The 25,972-nt window shown below is 34.2% G+C and overlaps 1 protein-coding gene across 2 annotated transcripts in view; it reads left to right on the forward strand.

Annotated features, from left to right (window-relative positions):
* Positions 1–25,972, forward strand: part of LOC105840123 (pH-sensitive chloride channel 2) — a 255,878-nt gene that overhangs the window by 158,532 nt on the left and 71,374 nt on the right. For both annotated transcript variants that reach the window (XM_036288353.1, XM_036288354.1), the window contains exons 5-6: positions 18,772–18,918; positions 19,001–19,156. In XM_036288353.1, the coding sequence (XP_036144246.1) occupies positions 18,772–18,918; positions 19,001–19,156 (303 nt within the window). The remainder of the gene's footprint in view (positions 1–18,771; positions 18,919–19,000; positions 19,157–25,972) is intronic.

The raw sequence follows: 25,972 nt of genomic DNA on the forward strand, positions 1-25,972 counted from the left end.
ACATAAATTTCCTTTCCCTTTGAGGATAAGAACCCTTGAAAATTCCAACCCCTTCCTAGAACCAAAGGTAATTCAAGACTGGAAGAAATGAGCCAATGACTGGATACCTAAACAGATAGTACCCAAGACGAATTTTCCAATAAGCAAGCTCCAAATTTAGTAGTTTTAGAAAGGGCCAACCAATCGAAAAACGAGAAATTTGTTTAACCGCCTACATACCAATCCTATTCTTCGGAAAATCCTCTATAAAAACCGCGATCCAAAAAACACAACTTTTTATAAGAGCCTTCGCTTCGTTTCGCGATTCAGTCACGAGCTTGTTCTGTGTCCAGTCAGTTAAGTGCCGAACATTAAGATCAAGGCTAAGTGAAGTGAGTGCACCTGAAATAATTCTGAGCCTCATCACTCTCGGATTCCACCAGCCCTGAGCCTGACGGACTAACTCGATTCGATCGGGAGCGTCCCGTTTGCCCACGTCAATATTGGTCACAGTCCCGATTGGCCACGTCAATATTGACCACGTCAATATTGGCCACGTGTCATTATTGGCCGCGTCAATATTGGCCGCGTCAACATTGGCCACGCGTCATTATTGCCCACGCGTCACTATTGGCCACGTCATTAGTGTACATGAGTTTGCGACTTGGACGGGGTGAGTGCGGGAGGAGGGCCGAAGGCCCCCCTTGCACCCCCCGTGCGTGAGTGTGTGTGTGTGTGTGTGTGTGTGTGTGTGTGTGTGTGTGTGCAAAGCATTTCTTTGCATCACCTGGGTTTGCAATTTTCCACGCTAAACAAATAAAATTGATTAATATTGACGTGGGCAATATTGACGCGTGGGCAATAATGACGCGTGACCAATGATGACGCGTGGTCAATAATGACGCGTGGGCAATAGTGACGCGTGGGAAATAATGACGCGTGGGCAATAATGACGCGTGGGCAATAATGACGCGTGGCCATTATTGACGTGGGCAATATTGACGTGTTCAATATTGACGCGTGGCCAATATTGACGTGATCAATATTTACGTGGCCAATATTGACGTAGGCAAACGGGTGCCACTCGATTCGATCAGCTGAGAACCGGCCGCCAAAGATTCTGATCACCAAGATTTCAGATCACCTTCAGTCAGTAATAAGTCATTCACTCAAATTCATTTGTTTTGTTCGCCTCCCCCATTTAATATACTGTTGTCACTTCAGTGGACAACCACCCTCGACTTAACCGATCTCGACAGTCGATAAGACGGGAACGTCGGAAACAAGTCAGAGTGGCACGGGCCATTCTCGATCAAGCATACCGGGAGTTTTTAGAGAGTACTCGTTCTCCGATCCACGAGGACTCATCTCGAGTCCCTCCTCCCTCTTAGTCTCCGATCCACGAGAACTCACCCCGAGTCCCTCCCCCTACGTATTTTCCCATCAGTTCCCCAGAACTAGAAGAGACCTAGACAGCACCAGACATCGTGCGAATATTTTACTCTCATACGGAATGTACTGTGATAGTATCGAATATATTCAGTAAAACATTCATATAACATCTCAGTAGAAGGTCATTTTGGTATATCCTCAAGATAAACTTAGAATATAGCGACTGAACTTTGTAATTCCTACTGAATGTACTGAGATCATATCTAATATACTCAAAACGTCCGTAGAATGTCCTATGATATATCTCATGTATATCTATCACATATTTCCAAAATATCCGCGTAATATCGAAAGTAAACCATGTCAACGCTATCTGTGATCTGTAACATTACGCATGTTCGTCTGCCGTGTAACGCAGACACATGGTAAAGTGTGGGGTGTGAACATGCGAACACGAACTTACGGACAACGTGGTTTTCTCAGGAATTACGCCCAGCTAATTCTGGTATGCACATAAGATATAGTAATGTAAACTATAATAATATACATATATATATATTATTTAGGTTATAACCTACAATTATCTGAGCATAATTTCCCAACGCACCCCAGCGTATTCAGCAGATATTACACTTCATTTCTCGCAATAGCTTCCTGATGTGCGAAATGATTAATTCTTCTTTTTCTTTCTTCTTCCTAATTCCGTATGTTTAATTCCTTGTTCCTCTCATTATGCATAAGCCCATATAATGCGAACATACTGTAGACATATTGTGAATATACTGAAGATATACTTTAGACATACGTATAACATTTCTTGAGATATATTTGGTATATTTTCACTAACTGCCAGCGAAATTCTATGGAATAAGGCAACGCGGACATAGTACATTACGAGTATATACTCGGCATATCACAGACGTATTTCCAATATTATACGAATATTGCAATATACTTTCCCAATATTTTACTATCGTTCTCATAATCTACATGTGCTGTCTGGGGATATCACCCCCACCCTCACCTGCGGACTCACAAGGGGACCTTACGGGTCATGGATCATCGATTTTTTTCATACTTATAAGATTTGAAGATCAGTACCCGGACTTCAATTTCCTAAAGCAGTACGATGCGCTTCTCAAAAATACTTGAGAAAATCGATTTTGAAGATTTCCGATATCTTTAAGTACAGAAAATTTTAACCTATCGTCAGATTCGCTCGTAGCCGAGCGCACAGAGCTTTAGTTTCGTAAGCGCGGAGTCGCTGGTTCGATTCTCGCTTTGGCCTCAATTTTTTTTTAATAAGTCAATGGAGTTTTTTTTAAATCCTATATCTTAACATTTATCAAATTGAAATGCTAATTAATTATTAAATATTTATTCGTTATTTTTTATTAACATCTTTTTATTTTTAATTACCACTTGCTTGAAAATGCGAATATTTATAATAAATTAAAATTTGGTACAAAAATGGAAAAGGTCTTATTGTTAAATGCAAAAATAATATGTATAAATAATATTCAGTTATTTTATCGCTTACATTTTACGCTGTATCTTTAACACGTTAGTCGGAGTTTACAAATCGAGTTTATTGTAAGTCAATCCTGGTCGATCCCCATTCTCTCGCATCTAGTCGTGAACAAAGAACAGCCTTGCAAAAAGTGAGAGAAGTAAGGGTTCCGAGAGAGCAGATGCTATTCGTATTTTACCGTTAAATAAAAATAAAAAGATGTTAATTTTTATTTAAAAAATAACGAATAAATATTTAATAATTAATTAGCATTTCAATTTGATAAATGTTAAGATATAGGATTTAAAAAAAACTTCATTGACTTATTAAAAAAAAATTGGGGCCAGAGCGAGAATCGAACCAGTAACTCCGCGCTTACAAAACTAGAACTCTGTGCGCTCGGCTACGAGCGGCTCTGACGATAGGTCAAAATTTTCTGTACTTAAAGATATCCGAAATCTTCAAAATCGATTTTCTCAAGTATTTTTGAGAAGCGCATCGTACTGCTTTAGAAAATTGAAGTTCGGGTACTGATCTTCAAATCCTATAAGTATGAAAAAAATCGATGACTCATGACCCGTAAGGTCCCCTTGTCAGATATTGAAATTTTGGCTGAATTTCCTCCCGTTCCTCCTCCCCGCCCACGGTATTACCATTATGATGGTATGCAAAATTCCCTCGTCGACCTAATAAGACAATTTCTCATGAAAATGGATTCCCTACTCCTCCATGAGTTTGCCCTTGTCCCAGTGGCAAGTTCAGTGGACAGCATCTTTCTTACTTCTTCTAGCTCTTCTTTGATATTCTTTAACTCATGTTGGATAATTTCCTTTATCATCACTTTAATTTCTTTCTTACATATAGTCTCGTCTTTTATTTCTTTTATTGTTCTCATAAGCCAATCAATTTTTAGGTCCCTATTTGCTGATTCACTCGTACTTGTGCTTGGTCTTCCAGATGCTCCCGTCGATCCGAGCCTATCTCTGTTGCTACTTGCCGTTTTTTTACTTCTCCAATTTTACTCTCTATTCCAAATTTTGCAAATAGACCCTGGCACGGTACTAGTTCATTATTTCTATCATAAATTTTGTGTTAACTAACACAGCCTAAATGGTGAAACAGTTTAACGCATAATTTACATTGTACTACTTCAGTTTTAATAGCTTTCTTGCATGCCGAATATCGGTATTCGGTATCCTCTTCCATAATTTATCGATTGTTGACACCTATGTTCCACCGCTATCGAATTCGCTACACTTAAGCAGATTCTATCCACGTAAGTGCTTGCTTGTCACAACGTCGCCGACACATATGATTAGAAATGTACCTCAGTTATTTACAAATATGCATTTACCGGCTAGATAACAATTCCTGTTGTCACTGATCTGTGGAACTATCACCACACCAATTTTGCACTTTCCTCTTGTTCTCTTTTCTTCTCAAAACACACTATAAAGACGGAGGGATGTTCGACACGTTTACTCCATTCCAAAGAGAGAGAGGGGCAAGGGGGAGAGAGAGAAAGAGAGTACGTGCGTGCATGCATACGTGTGTGCATACATGCGCGCGCGAAATTTTTAGACACGAGATTTTCGCAGCCGTGAGACTTTTTTATCAAAACACCTACGTTCATTCTGAAGGCACAGTATTGTTCCTAAATGTTCACTCGAGTATGACTTAAGCTTAATTTATGTGTATAAAATTTAAAATTTTTACGTTAAGCACATTTTGTTACAAGTTCACGCCAAAAATTTTTAAAGTTCTGGCGCTTTATATTTGAGTCTGTAAGACCGATTCACGAGAAAACTGCGTGGCAACGGGCAACGCGCGTGCGGCTACTACTGTCGATCTGGATTCCCAGCATACTTTTTTCTTTTTCTTTAAATATACTGCCAAAAATTTTTATTAATGTAAGACGAAATATATTAATTGTTTTAAATTTTTTCTGTACAAAATAATTTTTTTTGTATCATTAAAATATCACATTTAAAAAAAGTAACGCTTTTTCAATGACTTTTTTTAGCATTAATGTGTAAAAAGTTTGAAAGGGACCAATTATTCGTACGGTCAGGTTTAAAAATTTGCAACAATGAATGAATAAAATTAAAAATTTTGAAATAAAATCTCTTTATTTTTCATTAATTTTAATTTATAACACTGTATAAAATATAAAATAAAATTGTCATTGAAACGGTGTCACAGTTCCTTTTTATTTTGAATACATATAAAAAAATTATTATCAAATAAATAAAAATTGTGCTATATCGGAATAGAAAAATAATTATTTTGTGCAAAAAAAATCTTGTCATACGTAAAAAGAATTTCGTAAATTGTATTTAAAAAAAAAAAAACTACACTGGGAATCGAACCCGGTAAATTGATACGCACTTGCCCCCTGTCCGTCGCCAAACAGCCTTTTCAAAATTAGTGTTACACTGTATATAAAACGTCAGAACTTTCTAAAAATTTTTGGCGTGGACTCGTAACAAAATGTGCTTGATGTAAAAATTTTTGACTTTATGCGCATAAATCAAGTCTAGGTCAGACTTGAATAAAATTCAAAAACAATATTACGCTTTTAGATTGAGCGTAGGCGCTCTGATAAAAAAGTTTAATGAATACGAAAATTTCATGTCTGAAAATTTCGTGAGTCTTCATGAAACGCGTACACACAGCAATAAATTAGTAGACAGATGTTCAGATAGATCGGTTCTTCAGTTCTGCAGCATTTTCTCGCTTCTTTTTACCTCCAAACCTTGCGCGCGCATACTCTCTCTCTCTCTCTCTCTCTCTCTCTCTCTCTCTCTCTCTCTCTCTCTCTCTCTCTCTCTCTCTCTCTCTCTCTCTCTCAAATGGTTAATTAGATAGTTAACTAAATAGATCATATATTCTAAGAAAAATTGAATAGTACATCTATTATTCTGTTTTTGTTCAGTACATAATTAATTTAGATTTTGTGCATTTTTTGTGCGCAGTAATTGTAAACAAACCGTAATTTTTGAAAACATTATCTTTATGATAATTTTTTTAAATACACAGGCACACAAAAAAAAGTGGTTGGTCCGGCGGACTAGACTAGTCAATCCTTATGTATTTCGACCCGCTGAATCCGAATCCAATGTCAGAATTGCAAAGTTAGCTCGCATTTCCTAACCTCAAAAAAAAAATTTTTTTTTTAATGTTGGTCTGGCGAACCAGACTAGTCTATCCTCATGTATTTTGACCCGCTGAATCCAAATCCAAGGTCAGAATTGCTGAAATGACTCATTTTTTCCTAACCTCAAAAAAAAATTTTTTTTTTAAGTTAGTCCGGCGGACCAGACTAATCTATTTCTATTATCTATCTCGAACAAGATCGTTCACCTTCTCTTGTGTTATTTTTCCTGGTTTTTTTGATATATTATACGGAACATAGTCATCACCATCAGTTGATTTACTTAAACTTTTAGTAAACAATGGGTGAAAGCTCTGAATAAAAATGGTGAATGCTACCAGTATTTACAAGAAAAATTTCCCAACATCTCTGATGCAAAATTGCGAGAAGGAATTTTTGATGGACCTCAAATACGTAAAATGTTGAGAGACGACAATTTTGTTACCAAAATGAATGAAGATGAGAGAGCAGCATGGCTGAGTTTCAAAGGTGTCACAGAAAATTTTTTAGGAAACCACAAAAGTCAAGATTACAGACAAAAGGTGGCGGAAATGATGGAGAACTATAAAAAACTAGGTTGCCTAATGAATCTTAAGTTGCATTTCTTAGATTCTCATATCGACTACTTCCCAGAAAATCTAGGTGATTATAGTGAAGAACAGGGAGAAAGATTTCATCAGGACATCAAGGAGATGGAGTTTCGATATCAAGGCAAATGGGATGTGAATATGATGGCTGATTTCTGCTGGATGCTCAAACGTGATGTCTCTGTGAAAGGGAAGAAACGTAAGAGAAAGCCATTGCACAGAACCTTCCAGAATAAAAGAGTTAGATATAATAGAAAAAGGGAGTGAATTTTCTACGCTAATTATTCACAGAAGCTCAAACTTGTCATACGTATGGAATTTTCCCCGAATAATGTGGTTACGCAAGCCTGCACGCTCCGGATTATACATTTGTGACCTAAACTGCTTTTATAAGATGTTTTTTTGAGGTTAGGAAAAAATAAGCCAATTTAGCAATTCTGACCTTGAATTTGGATTCAGCGGGTCAAAATACATAAAAATAGATTAGTCTGGTCTGTCGGACCAACGTTAAAAAAAAATTTTTTTGAGGTTAGGAAAAAATGAGTCATTTCAGCAATTCTGACCTTGGATTTGGATTCAGCGGGTCAAAATACATAAGAATAGACTAGTCTGGTTCGCCGGACCAACATTTAAAAAAAAATTTTTTTTGAGGTTAGAAAATGCGAGCTAACTTTGCAATTCTGACTTCAGATTCGGATTCAGCGGGTCGAAATACATAAGGATTGACTAGTCTAGTCCGCCGGACCAACCACTTTTTTTTTTGTGTGCCTGTGATATCAAATGGATTTCTCATTCAGGATGTTATAATGTTGTCTGATTTTTGCTACGACGCGCATGGACGGCTCAAAAATCGGACAGCATTGTGTGATATCTTTTATGAGACATTTAGCTGATGTCATAAGGATAACATTTTTAAGAAACTTAAATGAAACTCTTCAATAAGATATCTCAAAGACCTCTCTTAGATATCTCTGATAAATGTTACCATTTTGACATCATTTCCAAGATATCTAAACGTTTTCTTTAAAAAGTTCTCTTAAAGTTTTCTGACAAGCGTATTGTCTGGGCTTTTTTCATTTATCTGAAATTCTTTTATCTGTATTATTTTCTATTGGTTGCCGGTATTATACATATACTTTAAACTTATGTATAATACAAGTAACCAATAGGAAATAATATAGATAAAAGAACTTCAGATAAATTAAAAAAATATAGCTGCCTAATACTTTTGGCCAAGCCTGTATACATACATATATTTCTATATAATTAGGGATCGTAAAGAAATAAAATTATTATAATTGTCAATACATTTTTAATAAGAGTTTAGGCATCATTTCTGTTATTTCAAATTTACCGTTATCGCGCGGTAGCCCAATACAATAAAGTACTTAATCTTTCAATATAATGTATATCGGCGAGAGAACAATTAAACTCTTATTAAAAATGTATTGACAATTAATAATAATTTTATTTCCTTACAATCCCTAATATATTAGAAATATATGTATGTATACAGGATTGGCCAAAAGTATTAGACAATGATATAATTTAATTTCTCAATAATTTCTACTGCCGCAACCTTTTTTCTTACGTTTTTCTCTATAGAAACATATTAATGCAAGTTTTAAATTGACATTTAAATGGCAATTAAGATTATAAAGTAATTAACGGACATACTGTTCGATTTCTGCTGCCGATCTGCCTACAGGTTATGTCAACAGGCTCTGCTCGATTTCTGCTGCCAATCTGCTGTCAGTTATATCAGCAGGTTTTGCTTGATTTCTGCTGCCAATATGTTGTCAGATTATGTTAGCAAGCTCTGCTTGATTTCTGACAGCAGTTTGCCGACATCGTTGGATATTACAGACTCTGTACAAAATTTGTTGCCATTCTGTCGTCAAAAATTGATAGCATGCTCTGCTCAAAATCTGTTCCTGCAGGCTTGGCTATCTGGGTTACTGTATACAATTTTATCAAAGCATACGTAAAACTTTTAGTTTTGTATATGCTTAGATATAGTGTCCATTTCTGATCATAAAAAATTGTATTAGATACTTTACTTTATTTTTTATAGTCAGAAAAATGGTCAGATAATTGTAATATGACAATATTATATCATAATATTTTTTTCTTCTTTCTTTATTTTGATTAACTGTTTTAAAAAATGTAAGAAAATGTTTTAATACATGTGCAATTTTATGGATAAGACACACATTACAGTATTGTGTGGTATTGTAGAATAAACAGTAATTATTTGAAATATAATTAAGATATTAAAATATTTTACGAAATTCATACATGGTTTTTAAAAATGTGCAGAACTTTGCATGTGTAGTTTTCCATAATTTGTAGTTCAATTTCGACATGCATATCTGATTAATTTTTATATTAAAAATTGATAATTACAAATTATGGAATATTATACAAAATATTACAATCATAATTTAAAAGTAAAGGCCACATAGACTAATATTTTTTGAGTAATGCGTATCGCATAACTAATAATTAAAGACATAATTCTGTTGTGCTCCTGTTAGAGTACGGTCACATGGCGTACGAAATAATAGAACGGAAAAAGCAAATAGTAGATGTTAACCGATCAAAGCAATGAAACAACGGAATGGAATTGTTCTGATTAGTTAATCTTTACCATTTATTGTTTTTATTCCTTTATATTTCAAACTCTGTGACCTGCCCTAATGCTGTAACAGAATTACGCCTCTGATTGGTTACTCAATACGCATTACACAGAAAATATTAGTCCATGTAGCCTTAAATATTACACGTGCCCAAATTTCCTATTTATCCTTGTATCTCATCGTATCTAAGTATATACATATGTTCATATATGATAACCATATATGATCATAGTTGGCAAAATATGATCAGATATTGACAAAATCCGTATATTTTGTATGTACTTTTTTCCCCAGGCTGTCATTTTTCGTAAACCTTCTTTCTTATTATTTAATACGTAATAAAGCTAAATATTTTTTCAAAGCTGTAACAGGCAAAAAATTAATTTTTAATTATCAGTGAATGAAGAGACACATTTCATTGCACTGGAAATTAACATTATAAAATTAATAAAATTACATTAAAATAATAAATTTATAAAAAAATTTTGTGTAAATAAAACATTTATAATGACAAAAATCAATTTTATTTTTAATATCTTATTTAATTTTTATTATAAAATAATAATTTTATTAATATTATTATTAACTTACAATTCCACAGCAAATCAAGTTTCTTTTTTCAATCAATGTTATGTTTTTCTCCAGAGTTGGGAAAGTAACTAAAGTTACAATTTTTTTTATTGAAAAAGTAACTAATTACAGTTACAAGTTATTATCGATTTTAAAAATAACTCGTTACAGTTACTAAAAAGATAACGTCGTAATTTTTCAGTTACTTTTTTCTCAAATAATTGTACATTATTTTAAATATAAGAAATAAGAATGTTATATTTTATGCTTTACTAACTGTTGTATATTATATGCTTAATTATGTGCTTTAATAAGTTATTTTATGTACACTAAATGACAACTAAATGTAAAGGTAAAAGTCTAAATCATATAGTACTGTTATCAGAATTAAATGAAATATAATAATTGGCTGTCATACATTAATTGATTCATTTTTTTTGTTACAAAATTTTCATAAAAATTTTTATTAATTTTATATAATTTGATATTCAAATATATCATCATTAAGATAACCTCTTTTGTGGCGTCATTATAGAGCCACCGATGCGCTAAACATATATTCCACAGATACAGAACTCGGAATGCCTGCCCTGCATAAAATATCTTATTCAAAAATAGTGTTTCGCATTCACAAGATTTTATCGTGAATTCTGGTTCGCAAAAATCTCGGATTGGATCGTGGCCAATATGTATCAGTGCGATACTGAGAATAGAACCATGTCTTGTATGCCTCTGAATCCGATAACAATTAGCAGAAGAAGTGAATCTTTTTTAATGCAAAGGTTCGCATTTATTTGAATGCTTCTTATTGCGATTAAATGCGAAGAATTCAGAAGATATTCAGAAGATATTCAATTGAATATCCTTTGAATACCTTCTGAATTCTTCTGAATTCTTCTGAATTCTGCTTTTTGACAAAATGTCAATATTTTTAAAATTTTTTCAATCCGACGTTTTATGCAGAGTGTGTTATATTTAATAAAAAGTTTCTTAATTGCAGTGTAATTATTTAGCATATTAATACTGTAATTATTCGATTTTAAGAATTGATACAACTCCTCTTGTATAGACTTTTTCCTCGACTTTTTCCGGTTGTTGATTAAACATTTTAGCGCATGTTCCAAAAAAAGTAACTATTAAAGTAATTATCAAAATAGTTATTAGTTACCAAAAAAATGTAACTGTGTTAAGTTACAGTTACAGATAAAGAAAAAAAACAAAATTAAGTTATTATGTTACCAAAAAAAAGTAACTGTAACTGCAACTTCGATACAAGTAACTCGTTAGTTCCCAACCTTGTTTTTCTCCACAATAATTGCTTAATAATATTAGTCAAAATTTCCACATATATATTAATAAATTTTCTCGAATGTACAGGCGACAATATTTTTTGAGTATTAAAATGATTACATGAGTCAATTATCTTTGTCTTTCTAAAGATAATTTTTCGAAATTAACACGTGAATAAATAAATTGGTTAGTATAAAATAATTACATAAGTACACAAAAATATAAATAAATGTGATGAACAGTGTTATAATTACAGTAGAATTGATTATTACACAACTATTTGTCAATCAAAATTTAAAATAACGGGGGAGAGACAGAGTACGAGAGAAAGATAGAAAGACAACGCGTGAGCGAACATCGTAAGAGCCATCACACAATGCCAGGCAACAGGCAATAGGAACAGGGAATAAGAATAAGGAATAGGAACATGGAATTCAAACATATGAAAAATGGATCAATGCAGAATGAACTATGACACGGGCAATAGACATAGAATTTTCGTCACGTTGGAAATTCTGTGCCTATTGCCTGTTGCCAACCAATCACAGCATGGATTTTTCTGCTTTGCATGTAATGTACAATGCCAGGCTAGCTATTTGCATTGCACAGATAAACAACATGTTTTCGTCATCCATAGTAAAAATCAAAAAAAGATGTTAATAAAAAATATAATTATTAAACTTTTAATTTACATTTATATAATTTATTGTATAAATATATAATAAAACAATATACATAATTATATTTAAATACGAGCAGATGTATATATTTTACTTACTCTTTTTTTCCTTTTGTGTCTTTTTTGGTTAGACACGTTTTCAACCTACCCGGATCGAATTTTTACGGTCATTCAACGCTTTTACTTATTATTCTGTTCAATTTTTGAGTTATGTTTGCTTGGATCTGCTAGAAAGCAGACGACAAAATTTGACAGTTCCGGTTGGTTGATTCTTGTTGCTATTGTGCGTCATTGTGCATTGGAGGCGATAATTTCTTATTCTTGATTCTTATTCCCTGGGGCTCGATTCTTGAATTTATTCGCAAGAGAAACGTATTTGAAAATTCTGTTCTTACAGAAAATTTAGAAATTTATTGGCTATCGTATGGCTTTTAACCAATGAACTTGCAACTTTTCTGTTGGAGCGGGTATTTGCGCATACGTTTCTCTTGCGAATGAATTCAAGAATCGAGCCCCTGTTCCTATTGCCTATTGCCTGGCATTGTGTGATGGCCTTAACTCCTCCCGTATCTCCCTTTCCGCGCGCATCCAGATGCGCTCGCTCCTATCCCGACCTCGCAATTCCCGCATCGTAGGACGGGCAGACCTTGCGTCGCGAGACTTTCCGGTTATCACCAGGGCCCCTATTCTTGAATTCATTCGCAAGAAAACGTATGCGCAAATACCCGCTCTAACAGAAAAGTTGCAAGTTTATTGGTTGAAAGCCATACGATAGCCAATAAATTTTTAACTTTTCTGTAAGAACAGAATTTGCGAATACGTTTCTCTTGCGAATGAATTCAAGAATAGGGGCCCAGCTCCTCTGAACCCCGCTCGGTACTCCCAGACTTTATTGCTGTGGCGACTGCGCAATCTCGACACACACCATTCGACACACAGAGAAGAAATCGTTGAATAAAAAGTTACGTTACATAAACGATCTCGTTTAGTAGAACAACCTTCCATCCAATCCGTAGGAATTCCCATGGTGTAAGAATACCAGGTGAACCATTCCCGTGCACAACAGTCTAAAGTAATAACCAATCAGCAATAACCCAGAATGCAAGAATCCAATATGGCTGCATTCAGTACATCGGAGTGTTCCTGAGCATTCCTATGTGATAGCCTGAGTATTTTTGTGCGATAATCAGAGTGTTCTTGTGCGATAGCCTGCGTTACTGAATAAAACCAAAACTACGAGTAACATTAAAAACATACTGTAAGATCTGTAAGTAACTTTATAAAAAATATAGCTGTGTATTGTATAAGATGTACGTAACAAAAGAGATTTAAACGTCTATGTATATATTTCAGAGTGTTTCTGTGCGCGATAGTCTTGTAAGCAAAGCCACAAATCACATAAAAAACACTTAAGACCTGTAAGTGTATGCAAATAATATGCAATTAATTTAACGTTTTAATTTCGCCCTTGCATTCTGGGCCTTTTTTTATTGACTTACTTATACGTGATGTATACTAACGTCATGGCATCATATGCGCAATGGTTCACCTTGTATCTTTACACCATGGGAATTTCTACATCGCTTTAATTGCAACGACATCTATAAAACGATCGGTCACCTACTGAAAAACACGATTACTGTTCTGCTTATCGTGTTTCTCTGTTGTGAGTGAAAAAATATACGCATGAAGTTTTTCACAAAATAATTTTTTTTGTTACGTAATCAATCTTAATTTCACTACGTTTTATTCGTTAATGTTCAATGATTATCGGGCACCCGTCATTTCATGCCTTCGAACTTTTTAGAGACTTTATTTCAAGCTAAATGTATATCAGATGACAGCTGCATGAGTCAAAAATAGGTGAAATTTCTAACTTTTGTTCGATTTTCTCGTGAAATTAATTGTCCCAAGTATTTTTTCCGTGTGTATTTTAACTACTTAAAAGAATTTTGCGATCTGCAAAGTCAATAAAAAGATATATTGATGTTGTTATGTGTCGATATTTCATACGATTTTAGCCTCCTCTTAAGTAGATCTATAATAATAAATTTGGTTCGTTAAGATCGATCCAGTTTGATTGTAAAGTTGAAAAAACAATGAAAAATTATTATTTCTTAAATTGTTTATAATTTTGTTAAAAATTAACTTAAGCATTTGAAATTATAGGAAAATATAGCTTTTTTGACTTTTTAACTTTTTTCTGATAAAAAAGTGTATCAAATTTTACCAAAAAATATTAATAACTTTTGAGTAATTGTTTATCCAAAACATGCTCTACTAAAATTTAATTTTTACATTTTTGAGATCATGCATAAACCCGAACCAAAGTTTTTTCTCTTCTTAAAAAGTTGCTGTATCATCCCAGATAGCAAATCGTGAAGAAACAGCAATTTCACCTACACTCCATGACGTGAAGAACAACATAATTGATCAATTTTTAATCAAATATGATCTTAAAAAAGGTAAAACGCCATACTAATTCTTAGTTATCAATAAATAGATCAATAAATAAGATCTAAAATCTGAATTATCAATGATCAAATATTGACCCTATAAGCGGACATATCTCGAACAATTATTGCTTTAAAACATAAAGTCACTTTTTTCTCAAATATACACCAATTGTTATATTCGTTAAATGGTCATTTCTAAATCATTTCTAAATTAATTATAAACCTTTTTATTTAAAAGTTGTTACTCCGCACAAGTGTCGACACAAGTCATGTAAATGGAAAGCATCCCTTGAAACGCATTCAATTCAAGTGTCTCCACGTGACAAGAAATAACAACATGAAAAAGTGTACGTTCGTATAAAGAGAATAGTACACATAAAATTACATTATAATTTGTAGTGCGAAAAAAATTCAAATAAACATCTTATTAATAATCCTATTCTATATATATCTAAAAAAAGGGCATGTGAAGTCGATTGCTCGCATTTCTCGAAGTTTATTGTTGTCGCTTTTCCGCGATGCCGATTGGTTCTCTCACTGCGCTTACTTCGTGTTGCAAGAGTAGCTGTCATTGCAACTGAATTTTGACAGCTGTTAAATTTGTATAGATATTATATCTATACAATTATCGATGTGATTTATGTTTAAAAAGTAAAAAGTAAAAAGTAAAGTAGCGCGCGCGAAGCGCGCGTCTGTGGTGTCTAGTTCTGAAGTATATCTCTGTATCTTCAATATCATCTGAAGTATAAGCGAACCTCCTACTCTGATTACCTTGCATTTTCCGATTTAAGAACTAGATGTAAGTCTCTGTCGTCTGTATGCTAGAGGAGTTTCGTGAATGTGACGGAGGGCTTCTTGCCGAAAGATTCTAGACTATTCTGGAAATTATTATGTCTATTGGGTCTTTTATCACTAGATATAAGTATTTCTGATGTACTTGAGGCGATTGACGATCTCTCACCGAAATGTACTATGGGCTTGGATAGGGTTCCCCCATTAATCCTAAAATCTTGTAAATACATTGCTTCCAGGTTTTTGTGGCTTAAACAAGTCATTAATTGAGGGGGTATTTCCAGACCAGTGGAAAAAATGTCTAGTAATGCCTGTTTTTAAAAGAGGGGATCGTCAGTTGGTCTCAAATTACCGCCCCATCTGTAAACAAAGCGTTATGCCAAAGATATTTGATAGTATAGTTGCGCGTAAACGTGGATCAATTTGTAGAAATTCATTTGTTGATGAGCAGTACAGGTTTGTGCCTTGTCGTTCAGCATCAACTAATCTTGTTAGTTATTATAATTTTTTAACCTCCGAAGTTGAGGGTAGCTCTCAGGTTGATTCAATCTATACTGATTTTAAGAAAGCATTCGACACGGTGGGGCACGGGCGTTTGTTGTACAAACTTCGACTCCTGGAAATTGATGGATCAATTTTGCGCTGGATCTCAAGCTTTCTCTTTGGGAAAACCCAAGTTATAAAATTTAAAAGTTGCTTATCAAGAGCAGAGGATGTCTTATCTGGTGTATCACAGGGATCCCATCTTGGTTCCCTCTTATTTATATTATTCATAAACGACATCGGTGCTCATTTTAAATACAGTAATTTTTTATTATATGTTGACAACCTTAAATTTTTCAGACGGGTAAATGGCCCTGAAGACGCAAAATTATTGCAACACGATCTAAATATGCTTGAGATCTGGTGCGAGAAAAATGCTGTGTCAAAATGTTTTACCATCCGATTTGCGTGCAAACATACTCCATTTTTGTCATGCTACACACTAAAAAATTCTGCTCTCCTGATAGTAAATAACATTTGCGATCTCGGCGTTTTATTCTCAAATGACATAACATTTAATCAGTATATTCGAAGAGTGAGTCCCAGATGCGCACAGTAATAAACGGACACAGCAGGCTGAGTGAAACGGACACAGTAACAAACGGACACAATAACAAATGCGCACAGACCAAATGCGCACAGTTGCAAAATGTGGTACAGAGAATGCTTTGCACACACACACACACACACACACACACACACACACACACACACACACACACACACACACACACACACACACACACCTCTCGCACCCATCCCGTCGGTAGGGGTGTCCTGAAAAGTCGCAACCCATGTGGTAAGTTTGTTGATTACTGTGTTCGTTTGGTCTGTGCGCATTTGGTCTGCGCGCATTTGTTACTGTGTCCGTTTGGTTTGTGTTCGTTTGTTACCGTGTTTACCGTTTCACTTAGCCTGCTGTGTCCGTTTATTACTGTGCGCATCTGGGACGCTCCCTATTCGAATCATGGTCTCATCCTCATACAGAATGCTCGATTTTATATTTTGATGGGAAAAGCATTTTAAAAATATACCTACCCTTAGATTGTTATACTGTGCATTGGTCCGTTCTAAGTTAAAGTACAGCTCTGTAGTCTGGTCTCCCCATTACAAACGATACAATCTATTAATTGAACGTGTCCAACACAAATTTTTGAGATAAGCTGCATATAGAGCAGGCAATTCCATGGGTTTTAGCTGTCATGACTACTCTATCATTATGCGACAGTTGAATCTTCTAAGTTCAAGTCATAGAAGAATTATATTTGACCTCACTTTTCTTTATAAAATTCTAAATAGTAATATTAAGAGGATGCTAAACTGCTCGTCAAACTTGATCGAGATCGATAATGTAGAGTCATTTGGGCACGTTATTAACAAAATTTTGTATGTATTTCTTTTATAGATTTAGAAATCCTTTTCCAGAATTAATTGTGGAGAATTTTTAATTCTGTAAATGCAATAAAAAGTTGTACATTAAAACAAATTGTACAATTCTGACGATAAAACAGATAGGATCCTCTTAAACACCGAAAACTTTTTTTCTAAGGTTCCTAGGTTCATTCTAAAAGCACAGTATTGTTTTTTGCTGAAATGCCAAGTGCGCCCCATGCTTATTTTATATGTACAAAGTCTAAAACTTTTAGACGCAGCCAATGTTTTCACGAGTCGACTACAGAAGTCGATAACAAAACTATAATTTTCTAACTTTCTTTCGTTTTTTGTATGAAATTGATCGCAGCGCACCGCGTTATTATCTGTACTTTAATTTTGGAAAAGGATTTTCAATTCCATGCAATCAATAAAAAGATTTCGGTGTCCAAAAATTAATGATAAAACAGAGCAGTTTAGTATCCCCTTAATAACCCGTCTTTATTAAGCTGTTTTAAGTTCATTATTCTTACCAGAGGCCTCAGACGATACTCCCTATTCTATGCCGTTTCGGACGTGACCGTTTTGAACGTAGGCAAATTGAACTCCGTGCAATGTTTCCCGTGGTCATTTTGAACGTGGCCATTTTGAACACGACCATTTCGAACGTGGCACTTTCGAACGTTGGCAAATTATATCCACTCATTTTTACCATAAAGTTTTTTCCGTGTATTATAATTCCATCACAAGGATTAATTTTATTAAAAATATAAATATCCTAGTTATTTAATTTTTAATTAAGAATGTAAAGTTGAAACAAAAATTTTATTTGGTTATCATTTCGATTTTAATCGACAAAATTTTATAATGTTTTTTGAGGAAGTATAAATTTTTTTTCAAACACCTGATAACAACTTTTTAAAAATTTATAATGACAGTTTACGACGTTTAAGATTATCATCAAGAAAATATTTTTTATTAAAAATAATTATTATTTATTAAAAAATAAATTTAGTAATTGCTTTTTTAAACATTAGAACTGATATTTTTTGTACACATGTATATACACATACACACATACTTTTTGTCGTTAGAAGATGTTATTTTCATTAAAAAAATTAAGGAACTATCATAACTCAAAAAGAGAATCCAGCGTTATGCGTCGCTTGTGCAATCTTAAGGCTCAAACGCTAGGGGCGCTCGGCGCACTTGCTTTTGCCGGTAGGCCGGCTAATGCAACAAATTTTACAAGTCAATAACTATTGCGAAAATTGCAAAACGGTAAAGGACTTTTCTGTTCAGTTTAATGAAGACCACCCAGCAAAAAGTGTGGTTGCTAAACATGCTGGGAGTTGTTTATAAACAGCAATGACTACGCCAAACTTGTAAACTTCTTAGCGACCGCGGCCGTGCATCTTTTTGGACGGTCTTAGCTCGCCTCACGTTACCGCGCGCTTGCCGGTATTTGGCGGTAGATCGGGCAAATTGGCTCTTTTTTTTAATTAATAACTTGTTAATTATTGCGAAAATTTTAAAATGTTGAAGGACTTTTCTATTCAATTTGGTCGATTTTATCTCTATGCAGGTGCTATGTCAAAAATTTTCAGACATTTGGCATGCACTATAATATAATTGTAATTGAGATTATAATTCTTAAAGCTATGATTGTTTGTTAATTTTTTTCTCGAATTTAATTATATTTTGTATCAATATATTTAATATTAATAAAAATGGTAAAAAAGTAAAATGATAAAACTTATTGTTTATGTAAACTAATTTAAACTTAAAAAATTCAATTTTTATTTTAAGGGACTCACAATGTGAACGAAATGGTGCTAGATTGGGATAAAACTCCGATTGTCATTGCAGATAATTTATATCTGACGGAGTATAAACTTATGGATAAATGGGTCAATCGCTCTTACACCTCATCGCAACAACATTATGGACATTTTGGTAAAATTCAGTCAATTTAATCTAACAAAGAAATAAAAATGAACCAAATGGTCATTAAAACTATGATATATAACGATTGCAGCCGGTAATTTTAGTTCGATAAGTATTACGTTTAAACTAGCTCGTGAAATGGGATTCTTTATGATGGATTATTACGTGCCATCTATATTAATTGTGGTGATTTCATGGGTGTCTTTTTGGCTGCATGTAGATGCGAGTGCGCCACGAATAGTTTTAGGTAAAATATATTTGCAACTCTTCTTAACATTAAATAATATTTTACACAGCTACGTAATTTAACAGCAATATCACAGCAGTAGTATTTTTTTATAGCAATATTACGAGGATGGTTAGAAGAGTTACTTGATATTAAAAACAACAGTTTTAGTTTTATATAAAACACTTAACACTTTATTTTGTAACATAACCCAAATAGCACAGGACGTCCTCAGGATCATCTTGAATATGTCCCGAGATGTCCTGGGATCTTGTCAGGATATAATAGTTGTATTATTGTAAATATTTTATATAAATATTTTATGTATAAATTTGACTTCTAAAGTAACTTTAGAATGTTAGATTCTGTAATAGTATTAATATAAATTAAAATTTTACTCATGTCTTGAGGACATCCTTGGGATGTCCTGAGGATATATGTATTCTAGCTGAAAACGTTATTCTTAAAATATTGTATAAAGAGTTTCATTAGTTACAAAATGTCTGAAGATAAACTTAAATATAATGACTGTATAAATACCAGACATTTTAGATAGCACAGAATGTTCTAAGAATATGATATCCTGAAAGTCCTCAGGATATCCTTAGGACATTCTAAAACAATCCTCAAGACATCCTAAGACAGTCCTTAAAACGTCCTAAGAGAGTCCTCAGGACATCCTACGAAAGTCTTCAGGACATCCTAAAATAGTATTCAGGGACATCCTGGACGTATAGTAATTTTTGAAAAAGACGGGTAAATTAATATAGCAAGTGAGAAATTTTTAAATATCGAACGTATTTCTAAAATGTATTGCAAAATCAAATGTGTAAAAATGATGACTTTAAAGTCAGATTGAATGTCTATACTTATTGAAACAATATGGCATATTAACAATACTAAAAAATTATAAAAGATGAAATTAAATAATTTTATTTTATTTTATACAAACGGCGCAAAAACAGTTCTTTTAATAAGTTATTCCACATGCTATTTCGCGCGCATATGTAAAAATGATTTTTAAAAACTGTAAAACTTTATATTTATTTATAAAAATATAAGTTAACTATATATGTTTCATCCTTCTGAGAACATCTATTGTAATGATCTATAACAAATATGTATGCATAAACAAGAAGTACTCATGGATCATCACGAAGCGTTAGGATGTGTATGGTCTTCGAAGTCGAGCAACGTCGGCGATGGTTGATACTTGGATGGGTGATGGTTTTCTCGGGTACAGAAATTAAACATGCTTTAACAGGTACAACTGTCGCTGAAACATGTATAGTCTTCTTCCTCTTAAAAATTATCGTAGAAATAATTTGAACTTTTAATTTTTTGTTAAAGTTTTTTTTTAATTCTCAAAAACTGTTAAAAATACTTAGAAATATTTAAAAATTTTCTAAATTAATTGGAGTTTTTTATTTTTTAAATTTTTCTGAAAAACGTTTCAATTCTTATAAAAAATCAATACATTTATCAAAAATCCTAAAAAAAATCTTAAAAATCTGACAAAAAGTGGTCATTGTTTGTTATGGGGCTATGGTTGTCTGAAGATGTCCTGAGGAAATCCTATGGTATCCTCAGGACGTCCAGTGGACTGTTCTCAGGATTTTCTGAGGACTAAAAAGTGACGCTCGTTTGCTATTCCTCAGGATGTCCTGAAGACGTCCTGGGATAAAATCAAGACATCCTCAGGATATCCACGAAGTCCGTCCTGACGTCCTGATGACGTCCTAAGGACGTCCCTGTGCTATCTGGGTAATCTTCTTGAAGCTCAGCGCACTTCCTTCAATGTTTTCTAAGTTTTCAATTCTTTTCCAGAAATAGGTTTTTTTGAGATTTTCAAAATAATCGTTTACAGCCTTTACTATCGACTCAAGTGTCTTTCAGCAAAGAAACATTTTGAGAACAAATGGAAATTTGAAGAAACTAACAAGGTAAGTGTTACGGGCGTCTGATGTCAGTTTGATTCATCCATAAAATATGTTGTTGAACATAAAAATCAAAGAGACATGTTTTTTTATGTGCGGAATTTCATGTTTAGAGGGTGAAACATCACTTCGAAAAAAATAATTTTTCTTTTTCGAAGCAAATACCGTCGAATAAGAGATAAAAAAAATTTAAATACAAATTGTTTCAAGAATACTTCGAAGTTGTAAAGAAAATTTTTTTTAATTTCTTATTAACAAAATATCTCCACTTTTAAAGAGGTTGACATCAAACGCCCGTGATACTTTCCTTGTTATACTAATATTATGATTGCGGAAAAATATCAAACTTTAATTCAATCAATTTTTATTAAGTTTAAATGCGTTTAACATTGCGTTATTATAAATAAAACTAATTTTTTCTTGACTATTTGTACATTTTTCTGTAATTGAATTTCGACTTTTTTAAAATTGCTTCATAATATTGGTGAATAATTTTCCTTTCTTAAAACAATTAATCAGGAGACTTCCTTTCGCGTTCTATAGAACTGATTACCCTCACCCGACCACTATCTTCTTTTCAGTTGATGATACAGCTTTCGCCATATTTTTGTTGTCATTTCTTCTTATTTAGTTTTGTTTGGATTGTATTTTGATTTGGGTGTGTAATGGTGAATCCAAGTATTATCTATGCTTAACCATGTGGTTGTAAAACATCACATGAAATTTATTGGGTACTTAAACATTTCTAAACAATTATTAATGTTTGGATACAAACTCATCTTTGTTTTACAGTAAGCAAATGCTATACCTATCCTACACGGACGCGCCACGCTCTCGCGTCTACTTCCAAGCGGCAGGACGCAGGGCCCGCGTGGTGAAAACGCATTAGGATCGTTGTGGCCTTTGTGACGGACGACAGCCCGCAGCTGTTACGTCACAACTCCCCCCTTCCCCGGGGACAATCGAAGAGGTCTTAGCTATTGATGAACGTCAACAGCCATTGATTTTGCAAATCGCCAATTGCGAACTGATATCGGACTAATTATTGTTACTTCCTCGAAAGGAGCGGAGGGGGAGGGGGATGCTTGCCGTGTCCGGCCGCTGTTGCCACTCGCGAATGCTAAACGCTAAAATGTCAGAGTTTTCTCGGCCCGGGAAGCATGCTGCCCATCTCGTGGGAAGACATTCTTTCACCGCGGCTTACCGCACGGGAGAGGTTCAATGGCGCACAGTACAATTGGACACGTTGTAGTTGCCCACCGTGCTATTAGACACGAAACATTGCGCACCTTTCAATTGCGCACCGTTCAATTGGACACCGTTCGATTGGACACCGTTCGATTGTGCACCGTTCAGTTGCACGCCGTTCAATTGCACACCGTTTAATTGCACACCGTTCAGTTGCACACCGTTCAATTGCACACCGTTCAATTGCACACCGTTTAATCAAACGCATATTAAATATTTATGTATTATGGTTGCGTTTACAATGTGTACGTAGTGTTGTGCCCCTGGTCTAGGTACGGTACGGGATCGTTGCCGATGATTCCTCAGAATCAGGTTGCGAAGAGATAACGCCGAGAGTTATTAAAAAGAGAGATATATTTGCTCTAACGTGTACACGCACCGGCAGAAATGGTGTCCCGCGACGTTCAGCGCGCGGCGATCACCCACACACGCGAAGCGCCGTACGTGTTACTGGGCGCACGGAGGAGCCGGGGAGATGGGAGAGGAGCGAAAAAAGTGGGGATCGCGCCGGTGTTGCATCCTTCACTAACGTCGCACGTTGAAGAAGGATAGAGCTAAGATGAGTGAGAAGACGTGATACCGACTCGATGGTGTCCCAATATCCGTTTCACTCGCACTCGATACTAATATCGTCTCTCGCTCGCCAATACCGATGCGTCGTGCTTTCCTTTTTCTTTGAGAGGCGGCTATCCGAATGCACGAAGCGTCGACATTTATTCTATTAGCATGTCATTCATTACTTTATATTATGTAAAGTGATAAAATTTAATTTAAAAAAACACAAATTTTTATTGAAATATTAATTATGTTATACATAGAAAGAAAAAAATTCACGTTTATCCCAATTAATTATTGATTCACTTATGATTGCGTAATAATGCTTCTTTTTCATCCCGTAACAAATTTTTGTGTGAAATTATAACCATCGTTACGGATAATTTTCAGACTATAAGAGTTTCTCATCCATTTACAAATTTAGAGTATAAGATTACTTTCTTGTATTGTAAGTAAGCTTGCAAAATTGAATTTACAATTAAATGTAAGTGTATAAAAATAGTGATAGTGATAAAAGATTATAAAGTTTTAAACTTATCTTATCATTTTGTTTAAATTAAAATATATATTTTGTTAATGTTGCAAGGAAAAGGAACAGGCAACAAACGATAATCAAATATTTAAAATATTGTCTAAATTTATTTAATTGAATTGATAAACATATCGCATTATTTCTGTCATGTATTCTGGAATTAGTTTGATAAAATTGTCAGTTTTTGAACAGATATAACTGGGATTTGGTAAGTTTATGTATTTTTTAACTGAATCGAGTAAATAGCATATAAAATTTAATTATGTTAAATGTTAGATGAACAAAAAATTAACTTACAATCTATATCTTACAAACTACAATTAACTTACAAACTATCAACATTAAATAAATGTTAAAATAAAATTTTTATTATCTTTTAAAATTATTATTTACATATAATTAAAGTTTCTAATTAAAAAAAACATTATTAAACAAAACAGTTATCGTATGAGTTATTAAATAAATTTTAATAGTTTTTCTTGCGCTTCCAAATTTGCAATATAAAATTAATATTTCTTGTTACTAATAAAATTTGTAGAATTAAAGTTACAATTAAATATAAAAATATACTAATAATAAATTAAAACATAATTGTGTTACTTGTAATGAAATTACAATTAACGTGTTACTTTTACCACCGACGAGAGACTATTAGTAAATAATCTCTCGTCGATGTTTTAACCAGCCTACTGGCCGGAAAATGCCGACCAGCCGGCTTTCTAACACGTGAGACAGCCGTCTCTATTTGCGATGTGAAAATTTTATTGGCCCTGAAAAGGACCGATTGTGGTGTTAGCTGCGGAAGCATTAATAATCCGTCCAGTATCCAGACCGGTCAATAACTTGATTGAGTCGATTAGGCATCGAATTAATCAAGTTTGCAAGAAAGTCTGGTCGGAACCGAAGTTCTTCCCAAATTTCTTTTGCGTGATTGACTAACGCTGCTACCGTCCTCTCCCTTCTTGGTTCCCATCGTCGAACCATTTGTGCCCAGACATTTTCGATCAAATTTAGATCTGGTGAACGAGCAGGCCAGTTAACCAACTTGATCTCCGGATGATTCCGAAACTATGCCTGCGTTTCACGCGAAGTGTGGACTCCAGAATTATCCTGCACTAATCGAATAACTGGCATGTCCTCTACAGAATAAATTGCGCGTACTGATGGAAGAAAAACATCTTCCAGTATGCGAATGTAATCTGCAGAGGTCATTCGTGGAGGAGTCTCCACCAGCTCTCCGATTGTAGTGCCATTAATCCAGCCCCACAATGAGCATGAAATCCTCCCACTTCTGTAAAGAGGCACAACATGGTTCGGATGCAACCGTTGATCTCGTGGTCGCCATACGTGAGGTACGCGGTCGGCAGACGATACGAAAGATTTCTCATCCGTAAAGAACGTTGCCTCCCATTCCTCATGGCTCGTCACCAGGTTTTCCAAAGCAAACGCGATGCGCTGCTCCCGATGAAAGGGAGTCAGCGGAATTTTGCGGGCTGGACGGTAACAGTGATATCCAGCTTCGTTGAGACGTCGCCGGACGGTCCTATCGGATACTTCGACGTTCGTTGCGTTGATCACCTCTTGGATGGTGCCAAAGGGTTGATCAGCAACTGCGGCAACGATAGCCTCAACTTCTTCTGGCTGAGTCTTTCGGGGAGCCCGATTATTTCGACGATGATCATGCAAAGCATGATCACCGCCATCCGTAAAACGCTGTATCCATCGTCGGACAGTTTTCACAGAACACGAAATTTCAGCAGCAATTTCAGCTACTGATCTTCCGGTCTGCCACTGCCCAACAATACGACCTCGCATCTCCGGACACAAGTTTTTAGGCATCGTTATCACAATTGCAGAATTACGTCCGCTCAGTGCTATGACACCACGATAAATAATTTAATAAGCAAAAATAGTAACAAACATTTGAAATATGCGGTCTCCTAGTAACAAAACAACAAGCAAAAGAAGAAAAAAGAACGATACATATGGTTCACCGTGTGAGTGAGATACATAAGCTGGAATGAAAAACTATTAAAATTTATTTAATAACTCATACGATAACTGTTTTGTTTAATAATGTTTTTTTTAATTAGAAACTTTAATTATATGTAAATAATAATTTTAAAAGATAATAAAAATTTTATTTTAACATTTATTTAATGTTGATAGTTTGTAAGTTAATTGTAGTTTGTAAGATATAGATTGTAAGTTAATTTTTTGTTCATCTAACATTTAACATAATTAAATTTTATATGCTATTTACTCGATTCAGTTAAAAAATACATAAACTTACCAAATCCCAGTTATATCTGTTCAAAAACTGACAATTTTATCAAACTAATTCCAGAATACATGACAGAAATAATGCGATATGTTTATCAATTCAATTAAATAAATTTAGACAATATTTTAAATATTTGATTATCGTTTGTTGCCTGTTCCTTTTCCTTGCAACATTAACAAAATATATATTTTAATTTAAACAAAATGATAAGATAAGTTTAAAACTTTATAATCTTTTATCACTATCACTATTTTTATACACTTACATTTAATTGTAAATTC

The sequence above is a fragment of the Monomorium pharaonis genome, chromosome 6 (genome assembly GCF_013373865.1).
Source record: "Monomorium pharaonis isolate MP-MQ-018 chromosome 6, ASM1337386v2, whole genome shotgun sequence".
Lineage (NCBI taxonomy): Eukaryota > Metazoa > Arthropoda > Insecta > Hymenoptera > Formicidae > Monomorium > Monomorium pharaonis.